The 22,959-nt window shown below is 48.8% G+C and overlaps 1 protein-coding gene across 3 annotated transcripts in view; it reads right to left on the bottom strand.

Moving 5' to 3' along the window:
- Window positions 1-21,740, bottom strand: part of KCNT1 (potassium sodium-activated channel subfamily T member 1) — a 112,337-nt gene extending 90,597 nt beyond the window's left edge. For 2 of the 3 annotated variants that reach the window (XM_044439957.1, XM_044439958.1), the window contains exon 1: window positions 17,028-17,113. In XM_044439957.1, the coding sequence (XP_044295892.1) occupies window positions 17,028-17,113 (86 nt within the window). Of the gene's footprint in view, window positions 1-17,027; window positions 17,150-20,337; window positions 20,359-21,641 lie in introns of those variants that run through there. The other variant, XM_044439953.1, reaches the window with a different exon arrangement.
- Window positions 21,741-22,959: the final 1,219 nt, after the last annotated feature.

Genomic DNA, 22,959 nt, shown 5'->3' with positions numbered 1-22,959 from the left:
GATGTCAGAAGTGGTGCTTCTTCGCCCAAGGCCATTTCTCTCAGCAAGCGAGAAGAGAAAGAGAATCTGCCTGCCACCCACCTGGTCTTTCGGCAGAGAAAATGCTTTGCCCCGTGGCCACAGGTTGCTGTCTCCAACACGCCAAACAGCTTCCCAAACTGAAAGAGGATCTGGCATGAACAGCCGGCTCTTCCCATGATGAAGCCCCTATAAGGGACCTCTGCACCCACCTAGTAGCTGCCCTTACTGGCAGAGAGAAGCTGCATCCCTCCACCAACAGCCTGGGCGCATCGCACACTCTGAGATCCTGACCCGAAGTTCGGGCACATTCGGAAGTGCTGAAACTCACGAGCTCCTGAAGCCCGGAACACCCAGAGGAATCCAAAGGCACATCCCCAAAAAACGTGGATTGATGGGTGTGTGTTTGCCCTTTGGTCCTTTTCTTAACATCCCCAAAAGCAACACTATGGTAAATACTCCATGAACAACCAGGAACAATGCCCTGTACAAAATTCAAAAGTTTTTTTTAAATACAGTTTCAAAGATTTGCATTGTCTCCGTATCAGAAATGAAAACAAAGTCCAGGGAGAAGCTGAGAAATTTCCATATTTTTAGAGCTTGTCATCCTGAGAAAGTTACCTGCATCCATGAAACAATCAGAGGCACGGGGTAAATTTGAAAGAGCGGTAGCTCACCAGGAGAGCTTCCAAGAAGAATCCATCATCATGTCCCCAGGATAGATAGTATGAGTAATATTATTACCCTGCATTTATATCCCACCCTTTTTCCTCTAGCAAGGAAACCAAGCCAGCTTGCAGAGCTCCATTTTATCCTCACAACAACAACCCTGTGAGGTAGAAACATAGAAACAGAGCGAGTCAGAAGGGGCCTCCCAGGCCATCTAGTCTGACCCCCAGCTCCAGTCAGCTCCTCTCACGACATGCCCACCATGTGCATGTCCAGCCTGTCCTTGAACACCTGCACCGATGGGGCCTCCACCACCTCCTGTGGAAGCCCATTCCACCCTTGGGGTCCTAACTGTCAGGAAGTGCTTCCTGGCACCCAAATTGAACCTTGGCTCCCTGAGCTTGGCTCTGTTGGAGCGCATCCTGCCCTCCTCTGCAGGGGAGAACAGGCCTCTACCCACCTCCGTGTGACACCCCCTCACATACCTGCATGTCGCCAACAGATCCCCTCTGAGTCTCCTCTTCTCCAGGCTGAAGAGACCCAGTTCCCTCAGTCTCGCCTCATGCAGCTTCCCCTGCAAACCAGCCTATGACTGGCCCAAAGTCACCCAGTTCATTTCCTGACTAAGTACACAGGTGGAGCTAGTACACAGGTGGACCTTTAAAATAGGCCAATCAACCAGCTGAAAGGCAGGCTCTAGATTTAAATGGAAACGCAGACAGTGCTGCAATGCCATATTCCCTTTGAAGTGGATAGCAGGATAGAGGAAGCCCATAAAGAAGAGAGAGAAATACTTGTCTGCCCTCTGCCTAGATGCCCAAGTCAATAGCAAGATGCTGTAACTCAGAAAGCTAATCCAGTCCTGGGCTGCATTGACAGAAGTGTAGCATCCAGATCATGGGACAAGAAAAGCCCTCTTCAGAAAGACATGAAAATCTACACGTTTTAACAAGGTTCGTGAAAGTAAAATCAATCTACAGCCGGAAGGAAGGAAACACCTAATATGGAAGAAGCAAAAACTGCTCCATGTCTGCAGAATTTTGATGGGTGGTTGGAGCAAGAGACAAAAACCTAGGGAGGTGAGGAATGGAATACCCTGGAAAATTGTTGTGTTGTAAGCCGCCCCGAGGCTTCGGCAAGGGGCGGCATAGAAATGTAATAATAATAATAATAATAATAATAATAATAATAATAATAATAAAAATGAGCATGGCCAGCAAACACCCAGAAGCGGAAAAACTCCGTACTGCAACATCTTGTTGCAGGACTAATTTAATTCCAAGTGATGCTCAAGGTGGCTAAGACTTGGTCACTTAGGAGGGCAAAATCCTCTTGCCATCAAAAGCAAGGCTGGAACAAAAGAAGGACTCCGAACCACACCCTGTTGATATTTGGGATTAAGGTGAGGACACTTCCAATGACTGCCTCTTTGATGAAGACAAGAAGGTCTGGAACCGAACAAGCAGCAAGCAATTGTCCACTTGCATGTGAAACCAAAGGACTCCTTGCCTGTCCAGCCAGAAGCGTCACATCTCTTAAAAATAATGCATCCATGCTCTCAGGTTCTTCTCCAAAATGCCAAGCAAAGAGAAATCCTCAATAAAACCCTTCAGGCAATATTATTTTCCTGCACTGCACTTAATACCACTTCTATTGCATTTTATTCCTTTAAATATTTGTATTGGGTTTTATGTGTTTCATGGTATTTGGCATTTTAGGGGTTTGCAATCTGCCCAAAGAACATTAGCTCCTAGGTGGATTTTTCAAATTTTATTATATTTGTATACTACCCAATTGCCATGGGGCTCTCTGGGTGGTTGGTTTGTTTGTTTGTCCGTTGCTTTTACATGCTATTCAACAGCCACACCATGTGGCACTAAAAATATACAATAGATGTTCATAATTACAATATGCAGCACCCTATAACAATCACAACAGTGAAAACAATAACATAAACATAATCACAAAGGGCCATTTTAAGCACATCTCAAAAATTAAACAGCATTAATAAGAACATATGAACAAAATATATGTTTTATACTGTACATTATAAATGGAATGTACAGAGGACCCAGGATAAGGAGGGATTAGGTTAATATTTTAGGTAGGGATTTGTCTAGTGCAAAGAAGAGGCACAAGATAGGAGCATCATCCAAGGACCTCAGCTTCCATTCAAAAACTTTGAGCAAGTTCCTAGACCTTATGATGGCCACGATCAACTTGAAAAAGTGGGTGCAGCCTAGGGAAATCATGGGAGCAGGACATGATTCTGAATGGCCAGATGGGAAGAGCTTCAGCATAACTCTTTGTTCCAGCCCAAAACTGGAAGAGCACAGCAAAGGAAACCAAATGGACAACTGCTGCAGATCTGAATGAGGGTGTCCACGAAAACACAGCAGCCCCCAAATCCATTGCAGCTTTTATCCTGAGCTTCGTCGAAGCTATTCAGGGCAGTGACCCTACTTTCAGGATGGCTCCTGTGATGCTCAGAATGCCATGGGGAAGGTGCCCCATTGGCATGGAACCACCAACCTCCCCTGCAAATTGGCACCATGCGCATGGCCGGTGGGTTCGGGCCTCCTTGTTGCAGAATTTGGCTTCCTTTGGGAGTTCTTTTACTGCAGCAGCTCATCCCCCCCCCCCTTGACTTTTTGGGGCATAGCTCATTGCCCACCAAAGATACTCTGTTTGCCATGATTGGCAGAGGACCTCTGGACTGTTGGAAAGAGGAAGGTTTTTCTCATCCCGTGTGATCGAAACCCTTCATTGGAGATGCCAGGATTTGAATCTGGGAACTTCGGTAAGTGACTCGTGGTTTTCCTTTAGAAAGGAAAATAACCCTTCCTCCAGTTTTAGGCTTCTTAATGGATTCTATACTTGGGTTGGAAGCTCAAGTCAGGGCTGTCTGTGCGAGTTGTTTCCGACAGACCACTCAACTTCAGATCAGAAAGTTCAGATCAAGCCTTTGTCTATCAATAAACAGAAAGTCACCCTTCCAACCTGTCTGGGGCTACAGCACCCATCAGTTTCATCCAGCATGGCCAGTGGCTGGAGATGATGGGAGTTGTAGTCAAACCCCCATGGAAGGCTCCTAGTTTATGATGGCACGGGTCACGCAAGAGGATTGGACGCAGAGCCCCATTGTAGCTTCAGTGAGCATGATTTCAGGCCTTCATGACAGAGCGAAGCATCATCTCATTTCCTAGCAACCGGTCTCTGCTTTTCCGCTAGATCTTTTCCACAAGCTTGCCTCCCACAGCCGTTGGATTGCCCATATCAAATACAAGCTGTGATTAAACTGGGCAATGCTTGAGTGTGAACAGCCCCTCTGCTGGTTTCCCACTCGCCGGGGGAGCAATTCCGGCAAATGAGCTTCAGCATATCCAACTTTTAAAATGGCCTACTTATTATCTTGAATTTGGCTTGGAAGAGGAGATCATGACGCTAATACGGATGAAAATGAAAAGCCAGGCATCGGGGGCCTCAAAGAGACACAAGACTCCCACCGGTTTGCTCTCCTGAAACGGGGGAAGCAATGCATGCCACTGTTAAATCCCAGTGCTAAGCAAGCAGGTGCCTTCCAAACCCCTAAGTGACAAGAGCATGGGGTATATCTTGAAAAAAAAACCCCAACCCTTCCAAAATTCACTTGTAGGCATCTCAAATATCCAAGAGGAAGTTGCTTTAGAAACTCAGGAACACCAGTTTGAAATAGAAATAGAAAAGAAATTTGTCCAGCTGGCCCTTTAGTGTGAGCTCTCCTAATTTTATATTTTTGAAACAATACACAAACTGAAAGTCTATTATACTTTAAGATTCACACATGTCTAATCTTTGCAATAGTATTCAAGCTCCATTCCCCTCTCCCTGCCCCAAATTGTAGAGAAAAATGCATGTATGAGGGAGAATCTTTAGGTTATGGGGTGGCATAGAAATGGAATGAATAAAGAATAAATAAAATGCACACAACGATGTATAAACTGGGGAAAAGCACATTCAACAATGCAAGGAAAATGCTTGGAAAAATGCAAGCATGGAACAAAATTGAGAACAAAACATGCCTGCATTAGAAAGAATGCACACAAAATGTATCGTGTTCGTGGAAATTTTTTAAAGACTCGGTGTTGGGGCAAACTGAACCCAAGCCTGGGAAAGTGAGAAACTGGGTGAAACCAGGAAGAGAGAATTGTCTGTTTCCAGCAAAGGGTTCCTTGGCTAGCATGCGAGTGTAATGGAACTGCCAAGCGCTAGAGGGCGCCATCCGATAGGAAAGTTCAAAACCAGACCCAGGAGCGTTCAGCTAAGGATTGAAAGCTTCTGTAAGCTTAACAGGGTAAACTGGTATTTCCCAGAGAGCATCTAGAGCAGACTGGGCATTGTACGGCCCGCGGGCCACATCCGGCCCGATGGCTGACCCTGACTGGCCCGCAGGCGGTCCCTGGCAAATTAAAAGTCAATGCAAATATATATGGTCGTAATATAGATGCAAGCAATACAACTGCACTGCTTTTATTTTGAAGGATCTGCTAAATTGAATTGAATTTGCTTTTCATGTAATGTTAATGTTTTTGTGAATATTCATTAAATAGTGTTGTCCTGTGCTCCACATTTTCATTGTATCATTCTAATGTTTCATTTACTGTTTTTATAGAGATATATATTGAGCAGAGCTGTCAGTGTATTGGTCCGGCCCTTAACAACTGTCAAAGTTTCTCATGTGGCCCCATAGGAAAATTAGTTGCCCACCCCTGCTCTAGAGGATTTTTGGAGTCCCAGAGCTGAGACTGGAGAAGAGCTCTTGACTCATCCACTCCAACCCCGTCTTGTCAAGCTACCATGGAAAGAATCGCACAGGCCATTTCTCCAAAGAGCAGCCTTGCAGAAGAGGTTCAGAGCATGGGGTGAACAGGCATGGGGGTGGGGAGCCAGTGTGCCATGATCCGACATGGCCTGGCAACGCACCCCCCTCGGAAGCTCCCCAGTTACACAGCCAAAGTCAGCGGTGCAGCTGCTTCACAATACAGAAGAATACAGAGGTGACGTTTACCTCCTGTTCTGCACAGCATACCTGTAATTTCCGGCATTCGGGGAGGGGGGTTGCACTGGATTGCACCCTAAATTGTGCAGCTGTTGGAAGACACACTCCCAGCTGACAGCTTTGGTCTGGATCCAAGAGCTAAGAAGCGGGGTGTGTCCTCACGTCTTTTAAGGGGTGAAATGTTTGCTCACCATGCCGATTGATCAAAAGGGTGCCCCATTTAATCAGCCAGTTTTCCATTACTTAAAAGAAATTGCCTTAAGATAAGCACTGAGATGTGCCATTGATAAAAGTAGAGGTGAAACACGAGGGAAGATCTCTTCTAAGATGGTAGAGACGCAGAAAGGGAATTTAAAAAAAACTAGAGAAAGCAAAAGAAAGTTGATACAACCAAAAAAATCATTATCACAGGCGCCAGAGCATCAGAAATCTCCAATGTTTCACACTGCAGACATAATTTCTAAGAGCGCTGAATGCAGTTGGAGTAAAGTCCACATAACAGGAATTCTGGTCCCCTTCCCCACAAGTCTACAAGAGTCATTCTCAAAATCAACGATCAGATGTCTAGTACTTTTGGCAACGCATATTTAATTCATTCTTTTTCAGGTTTGCAACCCTCAAATTGCAAGAAATGTGTGTTTTTCCCAGATTCATGGCCTTGGACGGCAAAGCTAGAGGACAGCAGTCCCAACTGGAAGATGGAGGGACACAGGATACTAGCTCCACCTGTATCTCAAGAAGAACATCTCAGCAAGGAAAGATCAGATTTGCACCTTCCATCAGCCAGAAGAAGAGCGACTGCAAGGGATTCCCGCCCCCTCCTCACCGTGACAAACCCTCAGCATCAAGTGGTGTTCAGTTCTGGGCTTCCAAAGGAACCCAGTTCTGGGTAGGTTTTGCATCTGTGGAATTCCCCTCTGCCTGAAAAACTGGGTGCATCACCTTTATCCAACTCAGATTCCAAGGATGGAATCTGGACTATGGAACTGGGCAGGAGACAACAGAATTGCATTCAATGTGGTTAAGTGCAAGGTCTTGCACTTGGGGCATAGGAATAGGTGTCATAAGTACAGGTTAGGGGACAAGCGGCTGGAGAGCAGCACTTGCAAAAGGGACCTCGGGGTGCTGGTTGACTGCAGGCCAAACATGAGCCAGCAGTGTGATGCGGTGGCCAAGAGGGCGAACGCCACCCTTGGTTGCATAGCGAGAAGTGTGGCTTCTAGTTCCAGTGAGGTATTACTACCACTCTACACGACTCTGGTGCACCCGCAATTGGAGTATTGTGTTCAGTTTTGGGCCCCTCATTCCAGGAAGGATATAGCCAGGTTAGAGTCAGTGCAGCGCAGGGCCACAAGGTTGGTGGCCGGTTTGCAGGGGATGCCGTATGAGGCGAGACTGAGGGAACTGGGTCTCTTCAGCCTGGAGAAGAGGAGACTCAGAGGGGATCTGTTGGCGACATGCAGGTATGTGAGGGGGCGTCACATGGAGGTGGGTAGAGGCCTGTTCTCCCCTGCAGAGGAAGGCAGGAGACGCTCCAGTGGAGCAAAGCTCAGGGAACCAAGGTTCAATTTAGATACCAGGAAGCACTTCCTACCAGTTAGGACCCCCAGGGTATGGAATGGGCCTCCATGAGAGGTGGTTGAGGCCCCATCGGTGCGGGTGTTCAAGGATAGGCTGGACATGCACATGGTGGGCAAGTCGTGAGCAGAGCTGGCTGGAGCCGGGGGTCAGACTAGATGGCCCGGGAGGTCCCATCTGGCTCACTCTGTTTCTGTGTTTGTTTGTTTGTGTGTGGAAGGCCTCTGCTTTAGATGCAGTGATGGCACCCAGGTCCCTGCTTAATTCCATGGTGCATCAGAATCTGATGCTGCGAACTCAGGTATGCATGTGCAGATGGAGAGAATGAGGCATGACTGAGGGAACTGGGTCTCTTCAGCCTGGAGAAGAGGAGACTCGGAGGGGATCTGTTGGCGACATGCAGGTATGTGAGGGGGTGTCACACGGAGGTGCGTAGAGGCCTGTTCTCCCCTGCAGAGGAAGGCAGGATGTGCTCCAATGGAGCCAAGCACAGGGAGCCAAGGTTCAATTTGGGTGCCAGGAAGCCCTGACAGTCAGGACCCGGAGGGTGTGGAATGGGCTTCCACGGGGGGTGGTTGAGGCCCCATCGGTGTGGGTGTTCGAGGACGGGCTGGACATGCACATGGTGGGCATGTCCTGAGTGGAGCCAGCTGGAGCTGGGGGTCAGACTAGATGGCCCGGGAGACCCCTTCTGACTCGCTCTGTTCCTATGTTTCTATAATAAGGATACGAACTGTAGTCCAACAGAACATGTTTTGGTCTGCTTGGATCATGGCTGGGGCTGAAATTATGGTGAGGTTCTGAACGCCCAAACTGACCGGTTCCTCAGAAGCCACACACCACACCATACACACTTAATTTTTTTTAAAAAGCCGTGCTTAAATGGCCACGTAGATTTCGAGAGAGAAAAGCACCACAAGAGGGCAGCAGAGCGGAGCTGGTGATTCCTAACCAAAGTCCTGCAGAGGGCGAAATTAGTCGCCCTGCCCTGCCCTGCCCTGCCCTGGTGGTGGCACAGGCCAGCTTGGACTGTACCAGCTCAGTTAGATGGGGTGCTGCAGAGCCCAAGGTAGGCCCCATCCTCGAGCTGCCTCTCTGCCCTTAAAATCTGCTCGGACAGAAGCTGAAAGCCAGGCAGCAACCGCGAACACAGAGCTCGATTTTGCATAGCTGAATGGATTATAATTACATTGTGCAAAGTGCAGTTCAAATGACGGTTATCCTGGGAGTGCCCAGGTGAGAAGACACACATTTTGCACACTGCGTGCCCGGAAGGACATCCGAACACCAAGAGAGCCCCCGTTCCAGTGCTTGCTCTGCCTTTCCTTCCACTTCCTTTTGCATCATGTCCACCAGTTCGTAATAGCCAGGGATTTCATCCTTTCAATTTCTGTCCAGTGCATGGAAAGGTTTATGCATATTATTAAGATTAAATCCTGATGGACAATAAATTGCATTGCTTCCCACTTTTCCTGGCAAGACAGCTTTTCTGGTGATCAAAGGAAAATATTTGGCCCACAAATCAAGCTATCGCCCCCTTGTTATTAAAAACAGAGATTAGAGATAGATTTAGCCAAACTTAAACCCACTAAAACTGCATGAGTAACTTAAGTCCTATGGATTTCAGTAGGTCAACTCTGAGTAAATGTGGAACTAACCCAATCTTGTGACACCTTCAAAACTAAGGTAGCAAGCTCATGCACACTTGCTCAGGAGTAAGTCTCAAGGAACTCACGGAGGCTTCCTTAAGACTAAACATGCCTAGGGCAGCACCATAAATAGATTGTGCCTAGGTTTTCATGGATCAGAACCTGCCCCGCTTCACCATATATCCAAAACAGTAAAATTGGGTAGGTTCTCAGCATAGGAGGAAGCACCAGGTGAATGCGCATGGAGCCAGCTGCAAAGCCCCAAAGCTTCAGTGTTCCTTCTTCACTGAGGTTACTGCTACACCAAACCAATGCCTTTCCCAGACACTTTGCTAAATACCTCATCACACTGTTTCTTGGTACAAATAGCTCCCCGCTTGCTTGACAGAACGTAACAATCATGCCAGCCTAAGAAAATAGCACTTGTCCATATGAAATTAAGTACGATTATATGAGCAATCAGTTGTGCCATTCACAATAACCCCGCAATTTCATAAACTTTAAAAGTCTCTCTTCCCACCTAATCACAGGCAGACTCCCTTTTTAAATTCTTCATGGGGATTTCATCCGTTCCCACACAAACACGAAGTGGGGAGAGATCAATGCCAAATGGAACAGTTTGCTTTTTTCGCAATATTATTGCTTTCTTTTTAAATGGCCCTTTCTCTGAAACCCACCGGGTCTGCAATTACAGAAAGTAACCTTCTCAAGTTCCAAACAAATAAATGCACATATTTTTTGCACATCGACTAGAAATGACCGTCAGGTCACACACACACACAGTTTCTCCCCGCAAGGGTGCCCCCAAACCTTTCTAACCCCTACACTGGATGAACATTTGGATGTGATTGTGTCCTATTAGGTAGGTGGGCAGAACACACAAGCGTGAAGTGAGAAAGCTCAACACGCTGCACTCCGCATGCTGGGCCTTGGAAGTGACTCATGGTTTTCCTTTAGAAAGGAAAATAACCCTTCCTCCAGTTTTAGGCTTCTTAATGGATTCTATATTTTACTTGGGTTGGAAGCTCAAGTCAGGGCTGTCTGTGCGAGTTGTTTCCGACAGACCACTCAACTTCAGATCAGAAAGTTCAGCTCAAGCCTTTGTCTATCGATAAACAGAAAGTCACCCTTCCAACCTGTCTGGGGCTACAGCACCCATCAGTTTCAGCCAGCATGGCCAGTGGCTGGAGATGATGGGGGTTGTAGTCAAACCCCCATGGAAGGCTCCTAGTTGATGATGGCATGGGTCACGCAAGAGGATCGGACGCAGAGCCCCATAGTAGCTTCAGTGAGCATGATTTCAGGCCTTCATGAGAGAACGAAGCATCGTCTCATTTCCTAGCAACCGGTCTCTGCTTTTCCGCTAGATCTTTTCCACAAGCTTGCCTCCCACAGCCGTTGGATTGCCCATATCAAATACAAGCTGTGATTAAACTGGGCAATGCTTGAGTGTGAACAGCCCCTCCGCTGGTTTCCCACTCGCCGGGGGAGCAATTCCGGCAAATGAGCTTCAGCATATCCAACTTTTAAAATGGCCTACTTATTATCTTGAATTTGGCTTGGAAGAGGAGATCATGACGCTAATATGGATGAAAATGAAAAGCCAGGCATCGGGGGCCTCGAAGAGACACAAGACTCCCACCGGTTTGCTCTCCCGAAACGGGGAAAGCAATGCACACCACTGTTAAATCCCAGTGCTAAGATCCCGTGACTTTTATCCAGAATTTTATTTATCTATAATTTGTTGGATTTGTTCATTCAAGAGTGCAATCCTAGCACCCCAGGGTGGGTGCCAGGAAGCCTCCATGCAGGCATCCAACAGCAGGAGCAAACGGTGTGGATTGTCACTGCCACACCTCACCCCCCGCATTCACAGGAACACAGAAACAGAGCAAGCCAGAAGGGGCCTCCCGGGCCATCTAGTCTGACCTCCGGCTCCAGCCGGCGCCGCTCACGACACGCCCACCATGTGGACGTCCAGCCTAAATGCCATTCCCTCTGGACAGTCATTTCCAGCCATCTCAGTTCAGCACCAGGGACCTTCTCCACCTGCCACCCCACCCCTTATCCCCTCTCAAGGCCCAGCTGTATCCTCAAGCCAGGAGCTCTTTTCACGTGGGGTGGGGCAAGGCTTGCTGGACGTTCAGAGTCTCAGCTTCAGGACGAGAGAACCTCAGGGACGGGGGCACCAACGAACTCAATGGCCTACGGTACAAAGAAGGGTGTTTAGAGCTTGGGAGCTTATTCTGCAAGCAGAGAGTTTGCCAGCACAAACCACAAAGCGCTGGTGTGTTTCCTAGTCCCTGCTAACAATCACAGAATCATAGAATGGCGGAGTTGGAAGAGGCCATGAAGGCCATCGAGTTCAATCCTCTGCTGTTGCAGGACACCAGTTCACACCATCCCACTCAGGTGGCTGCCCAGAATGAATGAGTCAATTTGAATTCCTCAAAAGGGTTTAAATGCAAAATTTAAAAGAAGGTTTTAAATACAAAACAATAAGGCACAAACGTGCCCACAGGACACTCGGCAGCAAGATTTGAAGCATCGAGAATAACAGCGAAGGAAAAGATGCCACCGTGGCTGCGTTTAACCTAGAAAGATGGGGTGGGAGGAGCAATTTGAAAAGTGGGGGGGGAGAGAGAGAGAGAGAGAGAGAGAGTGTCATTCCCCAGGGCACGGCTATGCCGCGTCAGCAGAAGCGCTGCTTCAAAGGGAAGGAACGATAAAACGTTCAGACAGAAGACACTTGCCTCCCTCCAGCGGATAACCTGCTAGTCCCCACGGTCCCGAAAGAAATTCTTTGCTGAGTATCCCACACCAGGAAAAATGTATTTAATCAGAGAGGTTGCCCTGATCGCTGTAGTAAAAGGACCCCCTGGTTTCCTATGCTGCTTTCCTGGAAAAATGTGGCAGTGATACAACTTAAGGGCAAAAACAGCTGCCCCTTTTAGCCACTCATCTAGATCACTGTGTTCCTAGTATAATGAACTCAGGACCTCTCTAGAAATATTAGGAAGTGCTCCCAACTACACCATAAATTTGGCTTAGAAATCAGGGGATTTTTCCTGCGTGAGCTCCCCCAACTTGGGATCCAAACCCAAGTTTCTTGGCCAGACATCCTGCCTGTAGCCTATCTGGCACCCCAGTCTGGGGTTATCTGACCATTTCTTTTTTATTTTATTTTTTTATTATTTAATGTTTTTATATGTCATCCAATACTAAAGTCTCTGGATGGCTTACAGAAAACAAAAAACAAAACAACCCTATACAACAAACAACACACAACACACTGCATCCAATAAATGATGACAGAAGCAAGGATAGAACCAATTAGCTGTTAAAATATTGGGAAAATAAACAGGTGTTCGCCTGACGCTGAAAGTAATAAAGCAACAGTGCCAGGTGAACTTCCCTGGGGAGCATGTTCCACAAGCGGGTGGCTGCCACCGAAAAGGCCCTTCTCTGGGTAGCGATTTCCTCCCTATTTCCTTCAGAGAGGGCTCCCAGAGAGGGGCGGGAAGGGGCAGGAAGCTCTCAAGGGGCAGGAAGGCATATTTCTTCCGCTGTACAATGGGTCCTAAACACATTAGAGAGGGAAGGGAGGGTCATACCCATGAGCCTGCCTTGTACAAGGTCCGACCCCATCCACCTCGCCTCGCATTGCTTACCATGCCTGCCAGCACGTTCGGGGACTCGCCCAGAGGAGATTCCCCTCCGTTACATCCCTGCCAGTCCTTTTTGACTGGAAATGCTCAGGCATGAAGCTGGGGCCTTCTGCGTGAGAAGCAGTTGCGCCACCACTGGCCTATATAGTCTTTCTCTTCCTCGGAGTGGGCAGCATGCAGAAACCCCTCCAAATGTTTCAAGCGGCAAGCATAATTTCCTTTTCCTGTCCCCCACCCCACCCCACACCCCACCACACAAAAGAAGGTTGGAGCTCAGTCTCTCCCCCATGTTTTCCTCATGAAGGGCTGTCTGACTTCCCCCAGCTGTGACCATGCTCAGCTACCAACAGAAAGTTCTAATTATGCTCACGGCTAATCACCAGCACCGTTTTCTCTCTCACACATGCACAAACATAGCTACAGAGTCCTTAGGAGTTCTTCAGCTCCGCTTCCCAAAAGGAAAAAAAAAATGGTCCAGGGAAATATTCTCACACTGGAAGAGCATTCCAGAAAACAAAAGGAGAAAAAGGCGAGATAGCAATTCTGCCACCCGCCAGTTGGCTTTCAAAAAGAAAGCAAATGAGATATTTATAGGTATGGTATATACCCTAAAGAACCCCCAGCTTCATGGCCAGAAATAGAAGCAGTGCCCCAGCTTTTACATGCTCACAAACACACACACACATGCTCTCTCTCACTCACTTCTGCAAGCTGGTCACAAAGACTAATTTTAAAAAAAAATAACACGTCAAAGATAGAATCACTGGCTCTATCATAAATATTCGGAAACATGTATTTGTGCAAGTCAGCAAGGGAGAAAACCCTGCATAGGTATGTTTGCTCCCGGAACCTGACTTTAATCAATCAATTAATTAATTGCCTCCCTGCTTTAATCTTGCCAGGCTGTGCCACAGTCTCTCCGTGGCTCAGTGGCCAGAGAGTGTGGCCTGCATAGGAAAGGACCCAAATTCAATCTTTCCCTCTGACATCGTCATTAAATGCAAAAAACACAAAACAAAACAAAACTAGGTAGCAGGGGACGGAAGAAGACCTCAACCTTCAAGAAGCCCTGGAGAACTGCTGACGGATGCTAGCTGAATATTCTGGCCTGCTATGAGATTATGGCCTCTACTTTTTAAACTCTGGCCAAGCAATAGTATTACAAACTTTTGCCATCAGGATTACTGAAGATTGGCACAGCATGAGGATTTGGGCTGACTGGCCTGAGGAGCTTGCCCTCAAAAGCCAATGGGAGCAGAGGGCTGCAGACCTGGAAGGGGGGCAGGAAATGGAGAGTGCAAATTCACAACATTTGCTTGAAGCTTTGTCTTTCACCTCTCCAGAGCGCTGTGTCTCCGAAGTTCAGTCTGTCTGGATTGGAGTAACGCATCGAGTTATCTACGGTTGGGGAAGCTTCTAATTTCTCCAGACAGGAGTGTGGGTGTGTGCATTCTTCACCCATGCATAAATATCCCCTCAACTGAAAATAAGGCTTTCTGATTTTAATGTAGTCCGTTTTCTTTGGATGCCTCGAAAACTTCCCCTTCCTTCAAGAGACGGTCAATCACCCATGCCCTGTTTTGAAGCCCTCCTGCTCATTCTGCTGATCGGCCTCCTGCGTGTATCCCTCGCCCATAACACTCAAACCTGAGATTATCCCATGAATCTGATGGGTGGGACACTGAGGGCAGGGAAAAGGAAGGACTCCTTCACACAACCAATCGTTAAACAAAGGAATTTGCTGGCACCGGAAGTGCTGATGGCCGCCAATCTGGATGGCTTCCAAAGGGGATCTGATAGATTCATGACGGAGGTGGCTCTCTGTGGCTACTAGCCCTGCTGGCCATGGGCTACCTCCTTGACCAGAGGTGGCCGGCCTGCCTGCCTGCATGCACCAGTGGCTGAGGAGCTTGGGCTTGCCCCCATCCTGCTTGGGGGATCTTCGGGATGCTGGTTTACCAGCGTGTGAACAGAGCGCTGGATTAGATGGACCTTTGGTCTGCTCCTGCAGGATTCTCTTGCCATCTTATGCATCACTATCCAAATCGTCATTTCTCCACTGCAAAAAGGGCTGCATGGTTTGCAGGGAGAAGTGACCAGAAGGCAATCGTGCTTAACTTTTCCCCGTGGTTGTTCTGCCACGACCCATCCGATATATCCTTCCAATTCCTGCAAGCACTCAGATCTGAGAATAAAGCAGGAAGGCTGAGCAGTAGCAAGCAGGAAAAACTTCTCTGTGCATCCACCCGTCCCTGCAAATTCCTTCCTCACTGCTTTGCAGGGGGAAATGGGCAGTCCAAACCCTTCCACCCACTGAATGCACATTTCAGTCCAGTGTAATAAAAGAAAGCTGTTGCTGGAAATCCGCAAAGAGCCATTTCCTCGGAGATGAATATCGTCAGTGGAGAAATTCCACCCTATATTGTGAGAACCTCGTGTGACAATAGATTATTACACATCTAATGGTTATGACATCCACACTTTCCACCAGAGAGCAATCACCAAGCATTTGCTATTTGCTTTAACTTGACTTCTTTTCTAGAACTCATCTGCAGCTAAGCAACTAATATTCTGAGTTTGGTTCTAATTCCCAGGCAGTTCAATAAACCACAGCACTTTGGGTGGGGTAGCAGGGAAAGATAGAAGGAATGACAGTTTAATAACAATACCAAACTCGGCAAACCACTCGCAAATAAACAATGACCATTTGCCTCCAATGCCTGCACAAACACAGAGTTATTTACGCTCCCTTGACTGAAAGTGCCATCAGCCATAAGAATAGAATCATTCCTATTTACACTGCCAAGCATCTGTGTCTTAAAATGGGTACAAGCCACATGACCCAAACCCATGAAGACAATTTCAGATGCGTGACAGTGATGATCGTTATCATTATCATTATCAAGACACACATAACTTGCAGGATAGAAAGAAAACCACCCCCACCAAATAGATAAACCCCACCACATTTCGGATCCACCACTGACCCATCTTGTCTTGCAATTGCTCTTGGAAGACGTCGCTGGAGTCCCACCACAAAGCTTTCGAGATGCAGCTAGTGAAGGGAACTTACAAAGCAAGCAGACAGAATACTGCTGGAAGAGGAAAGTATTCTATGGACAAGAGAAAAGTTTTCAGAACTTGTGAAGTCTTTGGTAACAATTTGGATAGGAGTGGCGGGGGGGGGGGTTAATTAACTTACAAGAAAAAGAGGGTGGCTTTTGCGGGGGATACGAAAAGGTACAGCAAGAGAGACGGAGAAGGGAGCATTCAAGAAAGGGGGAGAGAGTACCAACTGCCTTGTATTCATTGCAACTGTGGTTACTTTCAATATTCTTTAGCTTCCTTAGACATTCCCCTCCCTCCACACACAACTCAGCTTACAATGCAATTAAAACATATGTGTGAAGCAGTTGCAACCATCATCAACTAAAACACAACTACAAAATGACCAAAGCATCTGCCTCAACCATGAATGAATTGAACTGACGCTTTGCACAACCCCCCATATGCCATCCAGACCTTCAGAAGAAAAGAAGGTGCTAAGCTGATAGTAAAAGGACGACAACACCACACCTCATGAGTCACAAAAGAGGAACTGGTGGAAGGGAAAGGTCTGGGGCTCATGAAGGCAAGCTTTACACAACTAGGTCGGCCACAAAGCAAAGAACCGGACTTAAGAAGCTACCTTGAGGTGAACCATAATGAAAAACAGGACAAGCATTCTTAAGCAATCAACCCTCCAAGTATAAATATTCTCATATCTGAGACTCCACAGGACAATCCTATGAACATTCAATCAGATAATTATCCGAAGGCGTTCAGCAGACTTCTGTCCCAGCAAGGATGCGTTTCTTTTTTTAACGGGACCAGTAATCCTTATGGGGGCTGCAATTTATTTGGAGTTTTCCGTAGTCTCCTGAAGGCTTCTTAGCAATCCCTCACCATGAACACACACACGAGTATTTGGAGTGCCCGCAAGAGGCGGGGAGACTCCCAACTGTCGAGGAGAAAGCCCCACTTGGGCAAAGGAGAGTATCGGATGGACTGGAAAGAGAGCAGACCCTTTACGTCCTGTGCAGCCCCAGGACAGCTCCTGCAGAGCCCGGAAGAAAAGCTTTACGGAGGATGAGGAGCCAGCCATCAGCAGCCTCCCAGAGGGAAGGGCGCCTGGTCAAGGGCAGAAAGTTCCGGCCAGCACCACGGAGAGCGCAGACCGAGCGCAGACGGGGCTCCCGTAGCGCCTCGCCCGCCGCGGCACGGGGCTCCTCGGCAGAGCGCGCCTCGCCAAGAGCAGGACCTTGGAGAGCGCCGCGCAAAGGCGCCGCGCCGGCCGCGTCCTCTGCGCAGGGAGCCCCGCGCCCTCGCCCGTCGCCCGTCGCCCGTCGCCCGCCGCGACCTTCTCACCTCTCGTCGTTCGGATCCCCCAGGAGCAAGTCCCGGAACCGGTAGCGAGGCGGCAGGGGAAGCACCTCGGAGTCGAGCTCGTTCATCGTCAAGGAGGAGATGTCCAAGATGACGCCGCTGCTCTTGCTGTTAGTGGCGCTGCCGCCCGGGGAAGGCTTGAGCCTGCGGGGAACAGAGGGGCGCGGGAAGTGAGCCGGCTGCCGCTGCCCTGGGCGCAAGTCCCCGGCGGAGAGGGAAGGGGGAAGCCCGCCGCCCGCCGCCCCGGCTCGCGCCCGGCGGGACTGGCGGCCAAGGCGCGCTTCCCCCTCCCGTCCCGCGTCCGAGTTGCGTGGAACCATGTCCCCCGGGGCGGACGAGAGGCAGCTCCAAGCGCGCTCAGGATCGGGAGCCCCCTCCCTCGTCCTACCTGCCTTCCCATCGCTCAGTCCCTCCTCCCCTCCTGCGGACAGAAACGCACGCACGCAGCAGCCCGCTGCGAGAGGAGCAGGGCGCGCGCGTCCATCCCCTCCTGGGATGCAAAGCAGGAGGACGGGATGCGAAGGGGCTGGCCCTGCTCGCTCAGAAGGGGGACCGCGCAGAGGCTGGCTGGAGCGTGGTTCGCAGCACGGGTCGTTCACACGTGCTTCCCAGCACCTGGGTCAGCGGGAGGAAGGAAGGAAGGAAGGAAGGAAGGAAGGAAGGGCAGAGACGAGGAGGAAATCAAGGCAAAGTGGCTTCAAAAAAAGAGGCTGCAGAAGTCTCTTGGGACCGGCTGTGCACTCGCAGCTCATGTCCTGAGTTCAGGATAGATTCGTGCAAGGGACGTTCTTGACACGTTTGAACTGCTTGCAGGTAACCAGTCAACCAGACTGGAATAGGAAGCTCTTGATTAGAGTAGGGCTTGCTCTTGGGTAAACTTCTGGGATTGCAACCCTGTGGGGTAGACAAGGTGGAGAGTGAACAACTGACCCAAAGTGAGCTCCATAGCCCAAATGGGCCACGATCCCCGAATGCTAGTCCAACACCCTAACCACTACACCTTGCAGCCTCTCCATTATTTCCCTTGTGAAGCAAAAACTAACATTTCTCTTTGTCCCCGTCTCCACTGCCTTTCCGTACTTTATCACTGTTTCCATATTTCCGGAATGCTGGATTAAAAAAATAGTCACAATTGAAAAGGGGGCTGCTGTTGGCCAACCCAATTTTAAAGAGAGACTCTGGGCATGTGCAGAGTCCTCTTTAGATTTCCTGAAATCAGAGCCCTGCCACAATGGTTACGAACCTCCAAGTGAGCCTCAGCTCTTGGGTGCAACTAATCGATCGCCAATAGCCAATCACAATCTGCTTGCTAGCACCCCTCACCTGCCCAGGGCGGCGGGGTCAGGCCACAGCCCCACAGCCCACCCTAACTGCCCCACTGGGTCAGCCCCAGCTGCACAGGGTGAGGCTCTCCAGAGATGTTCCTCCCCACTTTAGCCACACATGCATCCTAAATCAAGTTGCCAGTTCTAAAATGCTTTTTTAAAGCCTTTGCATTTTCCTGCATTTGTATTTCCTGGGTTGCTAGCAAAGCACAGGGCCCTGCAGTTCCCGCTGAACATGGCCTGAGGAGTCAAAAGAACCCCTCCTTGGCTTCCTGGTGCCCTAAGTAGCATCGCTAAATTCTATTCCCCCTTGAGCAAATGCCAGCAGAATCCTTTTTCCTCCTACAAGTCACATCTGGTGCCAGCCGGGCTTCGGTTATGCTGTGCACAAATGTTTAAATCAATTACCAGAGTGACCTTCTCACCAAAGCCCTCCAAACAACCCACATTTATTCTCACTGATTCTCCTGCCCCAGCATGTCCTGTGCCACTTTTTCAAAGCCACTTGGATCAAAACCCCAAAAACAAATGCTAAAAAACCCTATGAACAAGAAGGTGGCCATCAAAGATTGGTATTTAAAAACAAAAACAGGAAATCGGGTGCACATAAAAGAACAACAATGCTTAACAAAAAAAAAAAAAAAACCGCAGGATGATTCCAAGAATGTAATTCTATTGCTCCATTTTAGAGCTTTAAGCAGATATTGGATGGCTTACCTGTCAGGGATGCCATGATTGCAGCTTTCCTGCAATGCCCGGGGGCTGGACTAGATGACCTTTTTGGATCTTTCCAACGCTTTGAGTCTAGTTCCACATTCTCCTCCCAGCACTGGCTGACCAGATCCCCTTGCACTTGCCATGCCTTAAAACTTTTCTGAAATCGTCCACCTCTTTCAGCACCATCTGCCCTAACTGAAGAAGCTCTTGGTGGGGTTCAGAGGGTGGAGATGCCAGTCCTTGAGCCCGGGACCTCGGTGGGCACAGGAGCCACTGAGCAACGCTCCCTCATCAGGACCAGGCAGGTTTGAGGCTGGTGGGAGACCAGCTCTGCTTTCCTTCCAGCATGAAAGAGAGGCATGCATGTAGGAAAGAAACACACAAGTCAGATCTAACCGTGACCGGCGCCCAACCTATGGAATTCACTCCCCAGAGAGGTCCGCCTGGCACTGTCATTACTGGTTTTTCGGCGCCAGGTAAAGACCTTTTTATTTAAACATCATTTTAATTGTTAAAACATATGATCTGGCCAGGGCAACTTCTTCTTCCTTCTCTTTTCTCCTCCTATATTTTTATTTACTTATTTTATTATTATTATTATTATTATTATTATTATTATTATTTTATTTATTAAAACATTTTTATGCTACCCCATTCGCCGAAGCCTCAGGGCGGCTTACAACAAACATTATTTTACACTGATAATTTTAATTTTATATTTGTAACTCAGTGTATTTTTTGTATTTTTGTATTTAATGGTAATTTATTATGTTCTATTGTATTTCAATGTATTTGATTGTGTTGTAAGCCGCCCCGAGGTTTCGGCAAGGGGCGGCATAGAAATGTTATAATAATAATAATGATGATGATGATGATGATGATGATGATGATGATGATGGCTACCCCATAGTCCTGGTATTCTATGTGGATTCACCGTATACAAGCAATGCATACGGTGAGTCTTGGAGGATCCTGTTACTGCTCCAAGAAGGCTGGGCAGATGTTCTTTTACTGTCATGAGTAAATATATAAAATAAAGGTAGATTCTGGACACCAGAAATGGGCAGGTGTCCAGGTGCTTTGGACTCATTGCCAGACGCTCTGCCAGCATGGTCAACCATCAGGAATGCTGAGAGCTGAAGGCCAAAACACTCGGAGGGCTAGCATCTGCGCAGCCCTGCTGTGTGCTCTCACTCGGGGGGGATTTCTTTGGTCAGTCACCCTTGGCGGGTGCCTCGGCTTGCATGGACCGAGTTCCCATTACCCGGTTCCTTCCCTTCTCCTTCTGGACCAAACCCACAACAATAGTAGAACCAGCGAGCAGACAAGGCTTCTCTTTGTTCCCTCTTCATTGCTTCCCTGCCGCAAGAGGACAACTGAACCTCTCTCATTCTGAGGACTTCTTCTTGGAGAAGCTTTTGGGGCTGCCTTCCCATGATGGGGAGAAGGCTGCTGGGTGGAACAGTCACCCCAGTTTTTAGCCTCAGGAGCTGTCCGTGGTCCTGGACCCATAGTACCCTGGACAGCTTCTTAAGTTTGGGCTGAGCCCATGAGAGGCTTCACCAGCTCACAGGACCTGGAACTACCAGACAAGTGATGGTCTGGCCCAAACCCCTTTGGGATGGGAACAAAGTCAAATTTGTTCCCAACCACCCCACCCTATTCGAAATACCAGTCCACTTTACCTGAAAACTCTTACTGCCAATAACCAAGAAGTAAGGTGAGGCAGCCCTGGAAGGGGTGGGGATGGGGGAAATAGCCCAAGAGCCTAAAGCCACCCAAGAATTGTCAATTGGAAGAAGGGCATCTTGGGACCCTTGGAGACTCAGGTTTCTCCCCTGGCCCTGAGATTCTGTGCGCCCACACTAAACACAGAGGAATTAATCTGTGAAAATCTCTTCAGAATTTTATCCTAAAGAGGATAAAAACTGGGCTTGCCCAAGAACTGAATCCCTGGATCGCCGTTCTCTCAGCTGCCTTTCCTGGAACGACCCTGTCCATCTTGACAGTTTTCCTTCCCTTACAAGATTGCTCACTTACCACACCTTCAAAGTGGAGCTGGACACACACTGCTGCAAAGCGTAGATCTGAGCACATGCACACAACACACAGCACCTTCCAGAAGAGGGGAGAAATCCACCCCCTGCATTTGTGCACAAGTCCAAGGAGGCAAGTCTGCCAGTGACTTGTACAGAGAGACAAATGGGCATTCTTGCCTGCAGGTGGATGCAGTGACTCCTGCAGAGAGGCAACAGGTAACCTCCCTTCCGCAAGGGCCATTCTGCTGTGCCTCTGTTCCATAAAGCTTCAGTCACCCCGATTCAGAGAGGTAGAACAGAATGGCTGCAGAAGATGAGCAGGAAACTAGATCAGAGCGGGGAATCATTCAGAGACATGGAAGCGCACTCTCAGGAGTCAGCCAGTACTGCCTTAAGTTGCGTCCCCAGATAGACAGATCAAAAGCCTGTTATTTCTTCTTGAGAGCCACATTCACCATTACTGAAAAGCAAGAAACGCTTAGACTACCGACTTTCTGCTCACAGCCCTGGCGCACACCACAATCCCCACCTCGAGCATGCACTAACCTTCTCTGCTTTTGAGCCAGATCATCTCTCCTGGAATAGCATCTCACCATCATCTTGGGTGCAAGCATGCCAGTGGCTAAGCTGAGCGATGTCCTTGCAACAGACACACCTTTGCAAATCAATGGGGACCCCCCGCCCCAGCTGGCGCAGCTCTCCTGTGTTCACGGGCACCGACAGCAACGCATTCCAAAATGAAGGATTGTCCGTCCCCACTCAGGTTTGTTTTGGAAAGGGATACGGAATGACACTCCCCCTTCCCCCTTCTCCTTCTTCACCGATCCAGCGTGGCTGCTTGTTCGGCATTCCCCAACATGGCTGTTGGAAACCTCGGAGTCAGGAATATTTGCATTGTGCAACAGACCAAGAAGGAAACAGGGGAGAAAGGGAGACGAGCCAGTTCAGAGACGACAGACAGGAGTCCAAGGCAGGTCCGTTCTGGGGGTGCTCGCTTGCCCTTCTTGCATCCACATGCGTCTGGAGGATGATGCAGAAAACAGCTCCAGATTCTCTAGAGGCAGCCAGAATCCTGCCTTTCTGGAAGTACAAGCCAGTCATTTTTCCTCTGCAAATATGCTTATTAGCATGCTTCGCTTGGAGAAGAAAGGAGCACGTGGGGGCGGGGGGAGGCCAGCCTTCTCCAAATATTGGAAGGGGTGTCATGTGAAGAGGGGACAGACTCGAGCTCCATGGCTCTCAAGAGCAAGTCTAGAACTGAGGGGTGGATTTTTGGCTAAACATTAGGAGACATTTCCTGGTGATCCAAGCTGTTTGGCAGCAAAGCAGCCTGGCTCTGGAGGTGCTGCGTTCTTCTCCCCGCAGTAGTGTAATTTCAGGCTGCTTTGCCAAACCCACACTGAGCAAGGGGCTGGACTAGATGACCTCTGAGGTCCCTCCCAAAGGGAAGAAATGCTGTCAGCAGGGGTTCCTCTGACCAGTGGGTGTGTGTCCCTTCAGTTCTGGACAGGATTATGCTCCCCTTGAAAGCGCTTTGACCGGCAGCCCAACGATGCCTCTCTCTGGGCCAGACAGCCTGATAGCAATAAACTATGGCAGAGCTGGAAAAAGCTGCTTTCTCCTTGAGACCCTGGAGAACTGGCCTAAATAATACTGGGCCAGACAGACCCACAGTCCTGCTCAATATGAAGCAGCTTCACAGGATAATCTGTTTCACACATCTAAAGCCATGACAGCCAGTTTGGTGCAGCAGTTGGAGTGCTGGACCAGAGGTCTGGAGGTCCAGGTTCTAGTCCCACTTGGTCATGACGCTCCCAGGGTTACTTTGGGCCA

The sequence above is a fragment of the Varanus komodoensis genome, unplaced genomic scaffold (genome assembly GCF_004798865.1).
Source record: "Varanus komodoensis strain SLA01 unplaced genomic scaffold, ASM479886v1 scaffold36, whole genome shotgun sequence".
Taxonomy (NCBI): Eukaryota; Metazoa; Chordata; class Lepidosauria; order Squamata; family Varanidae; genus Varanus; species Varanus komodoensis.
Note: the sequence above shows the minus strand (reverse complement) of the source record. Positions and strands in the feature narration are given on the sequence as shown.